An 18,550-nucleotide genomic window follows, 5' to 3' on the forward strand; every position below is an offset into this window, starting at 1 on the left:
CCGGTTAACCGGTTAACCGTCGAACGATGCGAGTATCAGTTAGTAAAACTGCTATTCGGTTACTCGGATAAAATAAATTCTACATAATATGATGAATGTTTTATAATTTATAAATGTATACCAACTTATACATTTCCTTAATTTTAGGTACCGTTAGACTTGATCTAGTGCATTGTTGTAGTGGATCAAATTGTTTTTATTAGTTTTCACAGTTTATATAATTGATTGCATGGGGTATACATATTTTGAAGGCCTGAGTTTTAATTACCTCATTTGATAATTTAACGAGATGCCGCCACAGACATAATAAGCTTGGAGTTAAAACAAAAGAACAGCTGATTCAAAATCGGTTAAATCACCTAAGCTTAAAATATTCGGAAACCAGCGATTTACTGGACACTCCACATATTACATAATACATATGTAACTATTAATTATGGGGTATGTAAATATTTATTCTACTTGATTGCGACATATTTCGGGTTATGAAAAGGAAAGTGTAAAATGGTGATTGACGATGACGTATTTATTTGTCTTCTTCGTGTGTCGAAGTCCCTATTAATTTTCTTTATTTTGATATGACGATATCGTATATGTGTATTTCAAATATAATGTCCCTATACAGTATATCTGTGCATCACTACTACCAATAAGTATAGAATAAGATATTGATACTTTTACCAAAAATCATCAGAGTAACCGGGTACTCGATCGGAAGATTAAGCGAGTAACCGGTTACTAAAAATCGTCCGATTTGCCAACACTAGTTTTTGTACATATTTTTCACAGCATTCAATAATTTGAAATAATTTATAAGCTTTAACACATATAATATTTGCAAAATGATGTTTAAAAATACATGTAATCTTTACTTTGTGATTAATATTGCAAGAAATAAAAATTTTTGACAAAAATGGAAAATAAAAAAATTAGTCCGAATTTCCTCTGCATTACTATACATTGACTTTTGTTCATGTATATTTTCTTTAAATAATAAAATATTAAATTTTCAAATTGATTTTGATTTAAAACTTGCTTATTTTATCCAAATAGAACAATTCTTGATTTAAAATATTATACTTTATAAAATTTCCTTTCTGTTTTCTGAAACCTGAGTAAACTTCATCCTTTACTCTTAAAGGAATGACTTTTCTAGAAATTGTAAACACTAATTTTAACAACTCTGGTATGAATATTCTGAGCTTGATCTTAGTCAGCCAGAATTTCAATCTGATTAAAATCAGATCCTTTGATCTGCTCAAATAGACTGCTACACAAAGGATCTGAAGAAACTCCATACAGGGTCATCTCCTGGTGACCTTTCTAATAAAAATATTCATTAGAATTTTGACCAGTCAGACAGATTGTACTTAAGCAACATTTGGGAAAATAAATGTAGAAGTGAAAGTAGCTGTGGAGAAGATTTTATCATTTCATACAAAACAAAGAGCTAAAAAACAAGGCAAAAGCAAGTACTTATTATAATTCTGTACAGAAAAGACTTATCAACTTCTTGATCCTCTCTTGGCAGGCTACCGAAACTAGGTCTCAGTTTTCCATTCGTGTATCATTTCTGAGATACTTCAAAATTCCTACACGTGAGTAGGGCTGGGACGATATATCATACATGTTAACTCTACCGATTTAGGCGGGAGTCTACCGTTACTCCATCTCCCGCCTACCGATTTAATTAAGAAATCTACCGCTTTTCTACAAAAGTTGCATCTAAAGTATTTTTGGTTCGCTTGGGTATCCATTTTTGAAGCCACTCTCATAAAATCTCGTTAGATATCGCGTGATTTTACTCAGAAGCATACAAACGCTTTTTTTCTTGTATCGATGTGTACATAGATTTCAAGCGCGAATTTGACAACGACAACAGCACAAGATTACCAGTGATGACCGGTTACGATAAATTTAGTCAACATCTATGCCATGAAAAAGGAGATACAGCTTTTAATAATTAGATGAAAACGTTTGGCATCGTCTTTAAAAGCTGCAGATCTGTAGCGTTATGGTTTTATGTATGTGTCTTTGACCATAACGCTACAGATCCCGTAATGCAAAAAAGGTGCAATTTACGGCGCAATATTTTTTGCGCGCTTTTGGGGAGAATTTCTCCGCTTTCTAGCATTGGTCAATCACTTACCCTTCACTCCCTAATTCTAGACACATTATTTAACTAATCTATATATTTTATCCACCTCCTAACCATTTATAGTTGTCTTTACAGGCAGTAAACTCGCTTGAAGTGAATTTTTAGCAGTCTAACAAATAATTTTAATCAAGAGAGTTTATCACTTGTAGAGACGATTTTAAAGGGTTGGGAGATGGATAAAATATACAGAATAGTTAAATAATGTGCCCATAATTAGGAAGTGAAAGGTAGTTAATTGCTGTAAAGTGGAGAAATTCCTCCCAAAAGTGCGCAAAAAATATTGCGCCGTAAATTGCACCTTTTCTGCATTACAGGAACTGTAGCGTTATGGTCAAAGACAAATATATAAAACCATAACGCTACAGATCTGCAGCTACGTCTTTAAAAGCACAGGAGCTTACAATTTTATCAATAAAGTCAATAGAAATCACTCGATTGACCAAGCCATGTTGCACATCTCTACTTTCGTTTTCGATCATCGCGGGAAATCTGATTTATATAACGAAAGATAGGAACTTGTTTTAGATCTAGTTTAAACCATGTCATCATTTGTTTTGTTTAACAACTGAATGAACATTCAGAATTATTGCTTCTAGGCTATATTGGCAAAGATCACTCTTCAAAAGGCTAAGTTAAACAGCCAATCCAAGCAAAATGATGAGCATAAAAATTTTTAGAATTTGTACAATTTATGTCAAACTTAAGGTGTTTCTGTCTTCTTCTTTGCAGTTGATATTTAAGATTAATTATTGTAGGTTTCATTTAAGGCTACATACATGTATATATTACATGAAATATGTCGGTAATCCAAGCGTAAAACAACGCACGCGCAATGCTACCGCTTTTGAGGTCTGAATCTTCCTATTTTTCATCACGATAGGTTAACATGTATGGATATATCGAGATATCGATATATCGTGATATATGTGAGGATGATACACATATTGATACATTTGAAAAAAATATCGAAATATCACCCAAAAAATCTTACTTCTGTTTTTCTCTGTTTATTTAACATTTGGGGTTTAATATATAAAATAAATAAGTTAAATAGAAATATAGAAATGAAATAAATTTATAATAATTAAAACCACTTGAGTAAAATATTTTTGTTTTACAACATATAAACAACTATTTTGAATAAATTATTCTTGTTTGCATAGAAATACTTTGTTTATTTCAATGCAAAATAAGATTTTATAAGTAATTAAACATATCGTGATACATATCGTATCGTGGCTCAAATATCGTGATACGTATCGATATAGAAAAAGTTGTATCGTCCCAGCCCTATAAGTGAGTGTTTGACTGGATAATTGAAAGGTCACCAGGAGATGACCCTGAATGGGGTTTCTTCAGATCCTTTTGTAGCGATCTATATGAGGGGATCAAAGGATCTGATTTTAGTCAGTTGCTTCAATTTTAATATGGACCTGACTTTATCCTGTTCATAGAAAGGAATGTGACACGGTAGCTGCTGAGCTGAGTAAATCTGGTATCCAGGCTGTATCCTACCACGCAGGTCTCAGTGACAACGACAGAATCTCTATCCAGGAAAAGTGGCTCAATGGACAGAGATGTAAGGTGAGTGACCAGTCTAATTACCCCCCCCCCCCCCCCCAAAAAAAAAAAAAGTGGAGACCCCATCTTCACTCCTCAATACTTGATGTCTTTGTGATATGTCATTATGACATATTGTGTCAAATATGAACGTCCAATCATATGTCATTCAGAAGTAATTGCCAAAATTTTTGGAAAATTAGGTCAATCGTGAAGGTCAAGGGGTCAGAAATCATGGCATGCTCGGAAATATCTTGTCACTGATAATACACGTCAAATAAGAAAAGTCCTATTTTGTCTTAAAAAAATATAAGGTAAATATAACATTTGTGAAAAGTAGACAAATATAAAGGTCAAGGTCATGGGGTCAAAAATCATAGTGTATAGAAAGGTATTGTCACTTATAAAATACATATGAAAGGCTAAAGCCCTTTATCTTCTCAATCAAAAGTAATGACCAACGTTCAAGTTTTTGAGAAGTAGGTCAAACTTGAAGGTGAAGGTCAAGTCAAAAATCAAAGTGTATTTAGAAAGGTCTTGACACAGGTAATACACCTGTTTAGTATTAAAGCCATATTTCTTCTCATTCCAAAGTTCTGGCCAATTAAGTTTAATGTATAAATTTTTGAAAAGGTCAAACTCCAATGTCAAGATCACGGAATAAAAAATCTTAGTGCATTTTAAAAGGTTTTGTCACAGGTAGCCCTAGTACACATAATATGTATAAATGTGAAAGTCCTGTCTCTTCTCATTCAAAAGAATGTAAAGATATGACCATGGTAAAAGTTTTTGTTACAAAATGACAGACAGACAGATGAATGAGATTTAATGTCACCTCACTTTCGCGAGTATATGGGACAGTTATATGTATCTCAGTGTAGTCTACTTTTGTGGCATGCCAAATTATTTTAAAATCAAGCCAAAACTGTAAGAATTGTTTACACACAGACAGACACTTCTGGTCTCTAACCAGCAAAAAAAAAATACATGAACTATAAAAAACAAATATAAATGCATTTCAAAGAGTGGTTGTTGAAGGTATTTAAATGCCTATCTAGACCAGGAAGTATAAACACCTGACAGGTAGATAACACAGGTGTGTCACATGATCAGAATACATAACAGAAAGACTGCAGTTGGAGTTCGATTAAAAGGGTGGACACCATTACTAAAATCAGGTAAGAAATTCAGAAGTTTTTCAGAGCATATGAAAATAATTCTGAAAGTATTGAAAAATTCAGTAACAAGCTTTAACTAAGGGGAACGAAATTTCCTTAATACAAAGCCTTGTATGTATAATATGATGATTTTTCTATCTACATGTTTATCTTTAAAGCTTGTTTATATGATGGAGTCAGTAAAAATGCATGTTATCTTTAAATCCAGTCAATAAATGTATAATCCTTAAAATATTGATCTTTTATGCTTCAGTTACGAAAAGGATGGACCCCAGTACCAGTGCCCAGGACGTGATGCGATGTGACCTGTGTGAGACTGCTGTGGTCCAAGTGTACTGCAAGACTTGCCATGTCAACTTGTGTAAGGCCTGTATGGGGGAGCATGTTTTTGATGATCTCTCCAAACCTCATAAAATTGTTGACTTTAAGGACAGAAAATCCACCCTTCTATACCCTGGATGTACATCTCATGCCAAAGAACGATGTGAAATGTACTGTAAACAATGTGACATTCCTGTCTGTCTTAGCTGCCTTGCATCTAAACAACATTTAGGACATGAATTATCTAAAGTCTTGCAAGTTCTGGATGAAAAGAAGGATATTATTATAAAAGAAAGAAATGAATTAAATGAAACAATTTATCCCACCTACCAGGACATTGCCTCTGATGTACAAAACAGAATGAGTCAGTTAGAAAAGGAATATGGGGAACTTTCAACAGCCATAACAATACATGGAGAGGACTGGCACAGAGAAATTGACAAACTTGTCAAGAAACTGAAAGCTGAAGTTGATGAGATGAAAAACACACAGTTAAAAACTCTACAGAAACATCTGGATGAAATAAACAAGAACATTACTGATATCAAGGAAGAAATCAATTCAATGGAAACTGCAATAGACACTAATGACTTGTCAGAAATATTTAGTGTCAAGTCTAATGTACCTAGATACATAAATCTTCCACACAAGATAATACCATTGTTATCCAAATTCGTTCCAGAAAAAATTCATCAAGAAGAACTATGTAAATTGTTTGGAGCCTTATCATCAAGTTCTTTAACATCAGATGAACATGGCTACAGCATGAAGACAACACAGAAATCACCAGAAGCTGGATCCTCTCCTCCAGTCAAACAGCTGCTTGATGGACCAGAGACTGTCACCACCATAAACACTGAGTATGAATATGACCTTTACAATGTGGTCTGTCTGAGTGATGAAGAAATCTGGACAAGTGGAAGTGACAAATCCATGAAACTCTACAGCATCAATCAGGGATCACTGCTCAAGTCAATCACAACCAAGTCAGGGAACAGACCAACATATATAGCAGTGACAAAGAGTGGAGATCTAGTTTATACTGATTACAATGATAGAACTGTGAACATTGTGAAGAATGAGAAGATAGAGGAGGTGATCAGACTACAGAACTGGAAACCTCACGGTGTCTGTAGTACCTCCTCTGGTGACCTCCTGGTTATCATGGACAGTGATGATTACGAACTGTCAAAAGTTGTCCGTTACTCTGGCTCCACAGAGAAACAAACCATTCAGTTTGATGATAAAGGTATATCTTTCTATTCTTCTGCTACTGATAGAAAGTATATAACAGAGAACAGGAACCTGGATATCTGTGTGTCTGATGAAAGAGCTGGAGCAGTAATGGTGGTCAATCAGGCAGGGAAACTGAGATTTAGGTACACTGGACATACTCCTGCTCCAAAGAACAAATCATTTGATCCACTAGGAATCACCACTGACAGTCAAAGTCACATCCTAACAGTTGATTTTTGGAATGACTGTGTCCACATCATAGACCAGTATGGACAGTTCCTACGTTACATAGACTGTGGGCTATGCGGACCCTGGGGACTGTGTACTGATACAAATGACAATCTGTTTGTTGCTCAATGTGGAAACAGAAAAGTGATGAAAAAAATCAAATATCTGCAGTGAAATCTATGAACAATATAATAATAAAATATGACATTGATTTATCTTATCAAACTTATCATAATGATTCACTCTTAAACTGTTTTCACGGCTTCCCACTAAAGAAACTCATTGAACTTAGATAAGATGTGTCTGTGTGACAAGCAAGTTTCAATTGTATGAAAGTCTAAGAAAGTTAAACTTACATGGGTGGAATGCTACAGAAACAAAATATCATGCTGTTACTTTTAATTTCTAAAATAAGCGATCAATTCCACAACATACTTAAAGCTGAACACGATTCGTAAAAGTAATGTGTCCGCCATTTTTGTTCCCGAGTCTCGCTATCCTGCAGACCCCTATGAATAGGGTAAGAATTAGAGACTGTTCAGTGTAATCAGTCAACACCGGTGTAGACAGACGTATGCTATACAGGACTTGGTAGTGAGAATAATAACGTAATACTTCGTCTAATGCAGGAAAGTAAGATACCAAATAAATTTACAATTATACATGTAGTTATATAAGTCAGTGCAGTATACAAACAACGTTAGATAAATGTAACTGCAATAAATTATAAACAAAAGTAATGCAAGATAACCAGCACGAACACGGGTCGCTATTACACGCCGATACCTGTGACAATAACGCAGTCAGGTGTAACGAATGCGACGAGTATACCCTAGTATTGATGTATTGTAGATAATGGTATCAAAAATGGCGTATGCCTATTTACGAGTCGTGTTCAGCTTTAAGCTGCATGAAAGAGTACTCACTTCCAAACATTAATAAACATTTTGTCAAGTAATAAACATTTGTCTTCAAACAATAAATGATTAGAAATGTTCAGTTAGAGTTGTAAAAATATTTAATTTTCTTAGTCGATTCGAACGATAATAGAATATATTTTAACATTTTCTGAAATTTTTAGCTGTTTTGAGCCGAAGGCTCAAAGAGCTAATGCTATGGCCATTTGTGCGGTGTGCATTAACTTTTTAGAATATGGGCCATAACTCAAGAACCCCTGGCCAATCAGTGTCAAATTTGTCACAGGGTATCCTTGGCCTAAGGGCTACCATTTTTACTAAAATAAGGGTTGGGACCCTTAAACAATGGGAGATAATCAGGAATACAAAACCAAAAGTACTGGTTGCTAAAAAATCTTCTTCTCCAGAACGACCTGGCAGATTTTCACCAAACTTACATACAAGGATCAGGATATGTCGAAGATTAAAATTTACGCTGGGAATTACCTTGGGGCAAAGGGCGTGGTCTCAAGGTCACTTCAAAATTTACCTAAATTTACAATTAACACAAACATTAATTTTATATTTTGCTTACTATAAGGACTAGGATCATCAAATCTTGTAAGTTGATGCATCTTAGGACTTCACATCATGTTAACTCAAAAGTAGGTCATGGTGACCTACTTTTAAAATTTTGCCGGCCTTTGTTTTCAAATTGATTTGAAGGCATATTTTGGACACTTTAAGGCCTATGATCATCAAACTTTTTGAACTTGATGACTAATCCTTTCTTAAACATTTAATCCCATTATTTGAGACACTGAGAGGTTTAGAATCATCAAATGTCGTAAGTTGATGCATCTTGGGAGTGGGATCTTAAAACATATTTATTAAAAATTAGGTCACTGTGACCTACTTATTGAATTTTGCCGGCATTTGTTTTCAAATTGTTTAAAAGGCATATTTTGATTACCTTCAGACCTACGATTATCAAACTTGGTCAGTAGATGCATCTTTTGACTTTGAAAAATGGCTACCAAAATGTAGGTCACGATGACCTACTTTCGACATTTTATGGCTATATTTAAGTATCTTAGGTATTTATTGGCTCAGAATCATCAAATTTTGTGAGTTGATGCATCTTGGGTTTTCGGAGAGTGACAATCAAAAAGTAGGTCACAGTGACCTACTTTTGACATTTTATGGCTTTATTTAAGTATCTCCGGTACTTATTGGCTTAGAATCATCAAAACTTTGTCAGCTGATGCATCTTGGGTTTTAAGAATGTGATGACCAAAAATTAGGTCACCATGACCTATTTTTCCAGTTTTGTGGCTATATTTAAGTATCTGTGGTACTTATTGACATTAAATCATCAAACTTTGTCAGTTGATGCATTTTTGGTTTTTGAAGATTGTCGACCAAAAAGTAGGTCACGGTGACCTACTATCGACATTTTATGGCTATACTTAAGTATCTCAGGCACTTATTGGCTTAGAAGAATCAAACTTTGTCAGTTGAGGCATCTTGGGGTTTCAGAGAATGTCGTTCAAAAAGTAGGTCATGGTGACCTACTTTTAAATATCTCAGGTACTTATTAGCTTATAATCATCCAATTTTGTCAATTTAGGCATCTTGGGTTTTTGGAGAACATCGACCAAAAAGTAGGTCACTGTGACCTACTTTTGATATTTTATGGCTATAATTAATTATATCTGGTTTTGATTGCCTCGGAATCATCAAATTTTGTCAGTTGAGTCATCTTAGGGTATCAAAGAATGTCGACCAAGAAGTAGGTCATGGTGACCTTCTTTTGAATATCTCAGGTACTTATTTGCTTAGAATCGTTAAACTTGGTCAGTTTAGGCATCTTGGGTTTTTGGAGAACATCACCAAAAAGTAGGTCACCGAGACCTACTTTTGATATTTGATGGCTATATTTAATTATATCTGGTATTTATTTGCATAAGTAAGGAATCATCAAACTTTGTCAGTTGAGGCATCTTAGGGTATCGGATAATGTCGACCAAGAAGTAGGTCACAGTGACCTACTTTTGAATATCTTACGTACTTATTGGCTTAGAATCATGAAACTTTGTCAATTAATGTATCTTGAGTCATCAGAAAATTTCAATCAAAAGGTGGGTCACTGTGACCTACTTATGGTATTTTATAATTATATTATAATACAGGAACTCTTGATGGCTCACACTTCGATCTCTTGAAGTTCTTGAATGCTCGAAGTGAGTTTCCGGTCCCGATTTTTTCCACTATATAACTAAGCAAATTTACTCTTGATTTCTCGAACTCTTGATCTCTCGAAACCCTTGATCCCTCGAAGTCAAAATGCAGTCCCGCTGTGCAAATTCTATTAAAATTTACCCTTGATACCTCGAAGTGACTATGTGTATACAAAGTTACATAATTAGCAACTTTACCTGGACATTTAATGGCCCCAGGCAGAAGACGCGGGTCTCGTGAAACGGGATGTTTATTCAGGTGACACTAATACTGCAAGGTGATAATTGATTTACAATTAATCTTATGATGTCTATATGCTATCAAAATAATTATCATTGACCGTATTACGATAATTTAGAAAGGCAGTGTCACTGAGAAATTGAAATTGCTGATTACAAGACGAAACACTTAGGGGACGACCATTTGATTCTGAGGTGGGGGCCTGGCAGATTTTGGAAATAAATAATCTGTCCCTGAAAATGTTGAAAATAAATAATCTGCCCTCCACTACAGAGAAAATAAATAATCTGACCTTGACTTCTGATAATTAAATATTGTAAAAATACCTTTTTAATTTACGTGTAATTTAATCTCAAAAGTCTTCAATTCAAAATTTTTTTTGGCTCGCTTCGCTCGCCATTTTAGAACCAATTAGTATTTAAAATCAGATTACCAGACTGGATACTTAAGTCAGTTTATCAACATGACACTGTGCACTTAGTAGGTGTGATAAATAACTTTTAATTGATAATACAAACCAATTCTTATATACCACAAAAGATAAACATTCTTGTCAAAGAATTATACTTTCCAGATAAATTAATACAAAATAAACACTGGCGGATTTAAGGGGGACGTACATGTGTGCGACCCCAGGCCCTCCCTTAAAATTTCAAAGTATGATACGAATGATAATAATAATGCCATACTTTGGGACAATACCAATATTTTTGTGCCTAGTTTTACTCTTTAAATACACAAAAACCCAAGAGCTTAAGGGGGCTTCGCCCCCTTGGCCCTTTTCATTCAAAGTATGATATGACTTAATAATGTCATACTTTGGTACACATCTAACCAATTCTTACAAAAGTTTTACTCTTATATATATTGAAAAACCCAAGAACTTCAGTTGACTTTGCTCCCTGAACTTACTTCATTCAAAGTACGGTATGACCAGTATTAATTATGTCATACTTTGGTTCATAATAACCAATACCACTAAAATAGTGCCTGGTTTTACTCTTAAAATACAGGAAACCCCAAGAGCTTAGGGGGTGGGGGTGTGGGTGTACTCCCTTGGCCTCCACCAGGGCTTCGCCCAGGACCCACTTACGTGACCCCAGATCTCTTGCCCAAACAAAGTTATACCTGTCCCCTCCCTAAATCCTGTATCTGAATATGGTATATAAATGATTAGTCTTTTATAATCAATTGATCAAGGTACGGTAAGACATAGAAGAAAATAATTTATCTGTCCTTGATAATCTTGAAAATAAATAATCTGTCCTCGACAGGCATGAAAATAAATAATCCGTCTCAAAAAAATTTGCCAGCCCCCCCATGAAAATCATTACATCCGGTAAAACTAATTTTTAAACCTGTCAAACAAACCCGGAAAATTCCGGACTCTTGAAACTTGAACTCTTGATCTCTCGAAGTTTTTTCTTGGTCCCGCGGACTTTGAGGTATCGATCGAGAGTTACCTGTGTTTTCAGTCTTAACTGGCTAAATGTTATCAACGTTTGTCAGTTGATGCATTTTGGGTCGTATGATACTAATAGAGTTGAAGGCTTCTAATAGAAGTGATAGATTGTACAATTTATCAGGAGAGCTATTCAAGGTCCTTGGGCCTCTTGTTTTTTTTCAAATTTCAAAGGTACCTTACTTATTTTTAACTAAAAAATCCTTTTACCTAAATCTATTTAAAAAGTAACATCAAAATATAGCTGTATATACTCGTATATAAGTAAGTCCTCCATGATCCAAGATCCTTCATCAAAGGGGAGCTAATTATGAATTCATGAAAATTAAAATGACATCATTTAATAAACTGATATTGCAATTACTTAACTTAGCAGTCTAGAACTCTTTCCTGATGGAGGCAGGAATCGTCTGTTGGATGGGGGCAAATTTGCTATTGAATACAATGAAAGATCGATCATTGTAGAATTAATGAGGACAGATAAGGAAAAAAATCCTGGTGGAATACCTTGCTAGACAATCGCTGAACCAGCCTAATTAATTTTTGAGAGGAGCTAATCCTAAAGTGTTACATTTTCAACAATATTTTTAACTAAGGGGACTTTTCTCATTAAATTTTCATGGAAAATCGTCACATTTAAAAGCTGACAAAATATTCTAAACTTTCCTTATTTGTCAATCTACTACTGTAGATCACTAAATTTTCGCAACACCTTATTTTTGTGCGATAGTCATTGACTCTTGATTAGCGACACAAAATTTTCATGAATTGTGGCTGTTGCTCTATATAATCTTAAGGAATCGGTATTATATGCAAGAATTAAAGTTTCGCGAGCACACTGTCTCGCGTAATTACGCAAAAATTAAGTTTTCGCGAATAAAAGGTGTTTTACAGTGTTCGAATCATTCGATTGTCACTATTGTAAACAATGTCATGTGCCCCAGAGATTTAGAGCTTTCTTGACTCCCCCGCAAAAGAGCGGTATGTAAGTTAGGTAACTGCAAGGTAATCGCGATATTACGTATTGGCATCAATTAATGGCATCATTTTCTACTCCAAAACACCTGAAAACTTGAAAATATGAAAATAATGCGGAATCATTGTGAGGTAGTGTATATTCAAGTTAATTCAAATCATAGCCCCCAGGGGCTGAAAATCACAATGGGAGGTCAAAGTTTAACATGGGAACACACTGGGAAAAAATCTTTAAAAATCTTCTCAAGAACAGCAAAGACATTATTGGTCATATTTATATGCAAATATTCATAATGTAGATCCAAATTTGTTCAAATCATGACCTAGGGGGTAGGGTAGGGCCACAATGGATGATCAAAGTTTTACACTGAAATATTTAGTAAAAATCTTCAAAAATCTTCTCAAGAAGCCAGAAAAACTGAAATGAACTTCTGTGGAAGCATCCTGGGGTAGTGTAAATTCTAAATTGTTCAGAAATTGTTCAAATCATGACCCCTTGGGTAGGGCAGGGCCACAATAGATATTACAAAGGGGATTGTTTGGTGAAGAATAGAAGGGCCAAAATTAATCGGGTAAGCATTGCGGCTCATGGGCCTCGTTTGATTACAATTATATTCGAACGATGTTTCATTATTTGATAGTATGTCCATTCAACTGATAGTTGAACAGTCAAGTATTTGTTGACACCCCTAAAAAAATAAAGTATGTCTAATAAATTTTGATAATTGGTTCCAAACCCAAGCATCTAGACTCTATATGCATTTTCAGGTTATATGTGCCACCATTGCCTTTGGAATGGGGATTGACAAACCCGATGTCAGATTTGTCATTCATTACTCCTTGCCGAAGTCCGTGGAAGGATTTTATCAAGAGGCGGGGCGAGCCGGGAGGGACGGACTGTTAGCTCACTGTATAATGTACTACACGTACCAGGACGTCAAAAGACTGAGGAGGATTATAGAGAGTAAGTAGGGGGTCTGTTATTATGTACTACACGTACCAGGACGTCAAAAGACTGAGGAGGATTATAAAGAGTAAGTAGGGGGTCTGTTATAATGTACTACACGTACCAGGACGTCAAAAGACTGAGGAGGATTATATAGAGTAAGTAGGGGGTCTGTTATAATGTACTACACGAACCAGGACGTCAAAAGACTGAGGAGGATTATAGAGAGTAAGTAGGGGGGTCTGTTATAATGTACTACACGTACCAGGACGTCAAAAGACTGAGGAGGATTATAAAGAGTAAGTAGGGGGTCTGTTATAATGTACTACACATAGCAGGACGTCAAAAGACTGAGGGGGATTATAGTAAGTAGGGGGGGGGGTCTGTTATAAATAACTTATAATGTACTACACGTAGCAGGAGGTCAAAAGACTGAGAAGGATAATAGAGAGTAAGTAGGGGGGTCTGTTATAATGTACTACACGTACCAGGACATCAAAAGACTGAGGAGGATTATAGATAGTAAGTAGGGGGTCTGTTATTAGGGCCCCGCAAGGATTTGCGGGTGCCCTATAGTAATCACTCTGTCCGTCCGTCTGTCTAGCTGTCTGTCTGTCTGTCTGTCCGTCTGTCACTCTTCCGTCCACAAATTTTCTGTTTTTTTCTTATAACTTTTTTTATGGTTGCCCAATCAAGATCAAATTTGGTCTGGTAGTTCAGTAGGCAGAAATACATATTTTGATGCTAAGTTTGGTTCTCTATGTCTTCTGGTTTGGAGCTGGGGTGGTTGGGTAGATTCCTTAACTATGCATAAGAATGAATGGGCAACTTTTTTTATGGTTGCCCTATCAAGTACAAATTTGGTATGATAGTTCAGTAGGCAGAAATACATATTTTGATGCTAAGTTTGGTTCTCTATGTCCCCTGGTTTGGAGCTGGGGTGGTGGGGTAGATTCCTTAACTTTATATACAAAAGCATTGGCAAAGAGAGATAACTGCTGAAGATGTTCCTATTGTAAAACTGAATGCTGCTATGAGTCCCTTGAGATTAATTAGCTTTCCTCCTGAAGAAAATCCAGAGCATTATCTTTATCTGTCAAATTGAGATGAATTACCACCTCTGTCTGCAAATGAAGTTTGTTTTGAAGTTAAGTCAATTTGGAATGCTATGAACACTCTGAAATGTGGATTTAAATATTATAATTTTTTATAATTTGTATTTGTTAAATAGTTATGATTTCATTGAATTCTAATAACAAGAAATAGATTAAAGAAGATTTTTTGAACCATTTTTTGATTTACTTTTTTCACTTTATGTTAATTCAAGCATATTATTAATTTTTAGAATAGTTGTATAAAAACCCCATTCTATCATTAATAATGAAAAAGTTCTTATTGTACTTTAGAAGAAAATGATGAGAGAGGTACAATTAATCCCTTGGGATTAATTATCTAGCCAGCTGCAGAAAATTAAGTAGGCTTTTCTTTATTCTGTAACGGGAAACTTGGTGTGTTTCCATAATTATCCCAAAGTTCTGCGATTTACAGTGACAAAAACAATAATAACGTTTTACAGGTTTAATAAGTTAAACAATCAGGTAATAAATATATAAATAACAAGTGAAATCTGGGGATTGGTGGAAGATTATTACCTATATGAATAATGATAAATTTGATGTACGTCCGTCGACTACTTGTGCCTAGCTGAGACTGCAACAGGCGTATCACGGTGGTCAGGCCGGTCACTGGCGTTACTAAGAACAGCCTGACCCACGCGCTGCGCCAGCAACGTTCCCGACTGAATACTATGTATTACACAATATAGTTATCTATAGTAATAATAATACACAAGAATAATCTAATAAATATACAAAAATAAATCTTCCACCATTACACTCCTCCCCTCTTAAGACATAATGTATGCAAAACATACATTATTCTGGTGTGTTTCCATTATTATCCCAAAGTTCTGCGATTTACAATTCTGTCACTTTAAGATTAATGAAAACCTTTGTCTGCAACTGCTGTTTGTTTGAAGTTAAGGTCAAGCCTTCATGATATTTGCATTCATTCAAGGCTGGCATTTTATATAACACAAATTCTTCATAATTGTTTAAATATACATTAAGTTGTTCTTTACTGCCTAATGTAAGTACAAGGATATTATTTTCAGGTTTTTGAATATTCAGGAATTATCTTGAAATTTTAAGAATACAGTTGCTGTTGCTGTTGCTTATTCTTCGTACATTTTTTAATCATTCCGTAAGCTGCACCCTATTAATTCTACCCCATGGCAGGGCCCTTGCTGACTGGTCAGTTTTCTAGTAATGTACTACATATACCAGGACGTCAAAAGACTTAGGAGGATTATAGAGAGTAAGTTGGGGGTCTGTTATAATGTACTACACGTACCAGGACGTCAAAAGACTGAGGAGGATTATAGAGAGTATGTAGAGGAGGGGGTCTGTTATAATGTACTACACGTACCAGGATGTCAAAAGACTGAGGTGGATTATAGAGAGTTAGTTGTTGGGGGTCTGTTATAATGTACTACACATACCAGGACGTCAAAAGACTGAGGAGGATTATAGAGAGTAAGTAGGAGGGGGTCTGTTATAATGTACTACACGTACCAGGATGTCAAAAGACTGAGGAGGATTATAGAGAGTAAGTAGGGGGTCTGTTATAATGTACTACACGTACCAGGACGTCAAAAGACTGAGGAGGATTATAGAGAGTAAGTAGGGGGTCTGTTATAATGTACTACACATACCAGGACATCAAAAGACTGAGGATGATTATAGGGAGTACGTGGGGGGTCTGTTATAATGTACTACACGTACCAGGACGTCAAAAGACTGAGGAGAATTATAGAGAGTAAGTAGGGGATCTGTTATAATGTACTACACGTACCAGGACGTAAAAAGACTGAGGAGGGTTATAGAGAGTAAGTGGAGGGGTCTGTTATAATGTACTACACGTACCAGGATGTCAAAAGACTGAGGAGGGTTATAGAGAGTAAGTAGGGGGGTCTGTTATAATGTACTACACGTACCAGGACGTCAAAAGACTGAGGAGGGTTATAGAGAGTAAGTAGGGGGGTCTGTTATAATGTACTACACGTACCAGGACGTCAAAAGACTGAGGAGGGTTATAGAGAGTAAGTAGGGGTGTCTGTTATAATGTACTACACGTACCAGGACGTCAAAAGACTGAGGAGGATTATAGAGAGTAAGTAGGGGGGTCTGTTATAATGTACTACACGTACCAGGAAGTCAAAAGACTGAGGAGGGTTATAGAGAGTAAGTAGGGGGGTCTGTTATAATGTACTATACATACCAGGATGTCAAAAGACTGAGGATTATAGAGAGAAAGTAGGGGGGTCTGTTATAATGTACTACACGTACCAGGACGTCAATAGGCTGAGGAGGATTATAGAGAGTAAGTAGGGGGGTCTGTTATAATGTACTACACGTACCAGGACGTCAAAAGACTGAGGGGGATTATAGAGAGTAAGTAGGGGTGTCTGTTATAATGTACTACACGTACCATGACGTCAAAAGACTGAGGAGGATTATAGAGAGTAAGTAGGGGGGTCTGTTATAATGTACTACACGTACCAGGGTTCTGTGGAAAAAATGATATTTTATTTACATGTATGAGGGTCATTATATAAGCTGTACATATATATTGGAAACATGTTTAATTTTGTTCAAAATCAAACGACAACATTTTGACTTTAAATCTAAAATGTTGAGTATGTTTTGTTTCTTCACAGTGGATCAGGCAGCCACATTTGATTCCAAAAGAGTTCATATAGACAACCTCTTCAGAATGGTACAGTATTGTGAGAACGTGGCTGACTGTCGACGATCACAGCTGCTTAATTACTTTGGAGAACGAGACTTTAATCGAGAGGAGTGTTGGAATTTCTGTGGAGCTATTTGTGACAACTGTGTGTCTAAGGTTAGAATTATTCTTTGTTTTTGTTTTGATTTTTGTATACCTGCTACATGTGTAATAGTTTATGTTATTGTAAGCGTGGGTTCTTAATAGAACTGGCTCCACTTGAGAACAGAACTGGCTCCACTTGAGAACAGTACCTGATATAACATCAGAATTCTCAAATTGACAATATGTTTACTATTATCTGAATTTTTACGCAACATATTTCACAGTGCTACATTTCATTCCACATTCACCGTATACAACCGGTAACGCGGGGGAGTCGCTAAAAAGTATGGGGGAGTCGTTTTCAACGTATGGGGGAGTAGATTTTCACCGCTTCGGAGTCAGAGGAGATGTGGGTCACGTCTTTTTTCGGTATATATAAGATGTATTTACAAAAGAGAAATATTCCACGGAAGATGGCAATAGTTAAGCTTTATCGTGGTCATTTGTCCGGCTATCATACACGTCTAGTTTTCTCGAACACTTCGAAACCATTTGACAGTTTTCATATTTATGTTGATCGGGTAGTAAAAACATACATGATTTGCACAATCTACGGCTTACATAGGGATTCTCACTTTTAAAACAGCGAGAGAAAACGTTTATCTTTTAAATGCAACAACTTAAACTTGACTAAACTTTATAAAAATTAATAATTAAGACAGTTTCTCTTCAGACAGTAACGGTTCCGTAGGGGGGAGTCGTTTATGGGAAAGCACATCGCCGGGGGAGTCGCAAAATCAAGTCAAATGCATATACTTGGTGTTGTTTTCATCTTTTTTATACTGCCAATACTGTTTTATTTACTCGTAGATATCTATAAATCTAAGTTTGGTTATTTAATTTATAATCTGAAGTCACGAAAAGAGATTTTTTCTGTGGCTTTATCAGTTCCAGAAAACAATCAGCAATTTAGATTTTACATGAACAGTTGCATTATATATCATCGAAGCACATGTGCTTGGGGACAGGACCCTCCCCCTGAGTATGTAATGTTCGTACATGTATATCACAAAAATTCAATTCACGAATTCACGAACCCTCACTTCCAGTAAGCCTCTCCATAAAAAAAGAACAACCCGATTAATAATTTTAAACATTTCTTATTAATAATTATTATTGTTGCAGAATACTTAAATTAAAGTAACTATTATTTGC

The 18,550-nt window shown here is 35.6% G+C and overlaps 1 protein-coding gene across 1 annotated transcript in view; it reads left to right on the forward strand.

Annotated features, from left to right (window-relative positions):
• The window catches only part of LOC134231005 (recQ-like DNA helicase BLM), a gene marked incomplete at its 3' end in the record, with an annotated part of 30,908 nt that extends 13,501 nt beyond the window's left edge, over positions 1-17,407 (forward strand). The window contains exons 18-20 of the mRNA XM_062712875.1: positions 3,613-3,742; positions 13,264-13,459; positions 17,220-17,407. Of these exons, the coding sequence (XP_062568859.1) occupies positions 3,613-3,742; positions 13,264-13,459; positions 17,220-17,407 (514 nt within the window). The remainder of the gene's footprint in view (positions 1-3,612; positions 3,743-13,263; positions 13,460-17,219) is intronic.
• Positions 17,408-18,550: the final 1,143 nt, after the last annotated feature.

This window comes from Saccostrea cucullata, unplaced genomic scaffold (genome assembly GCF_032062105.1).
Source record: "Saccostrea cucullata isolate Sc308-1 unplaced genomic scaffold, CSIRO_AGI_Scuc_v1 ctg4346, whole genome shotgun sequence".
Lineage (NCBI taxonomy): Eukaryota > Metazoa > Mollusca > Bivalvia > Ostreida > Ostreidae > Saccostrea > Saccostrea cuccullata.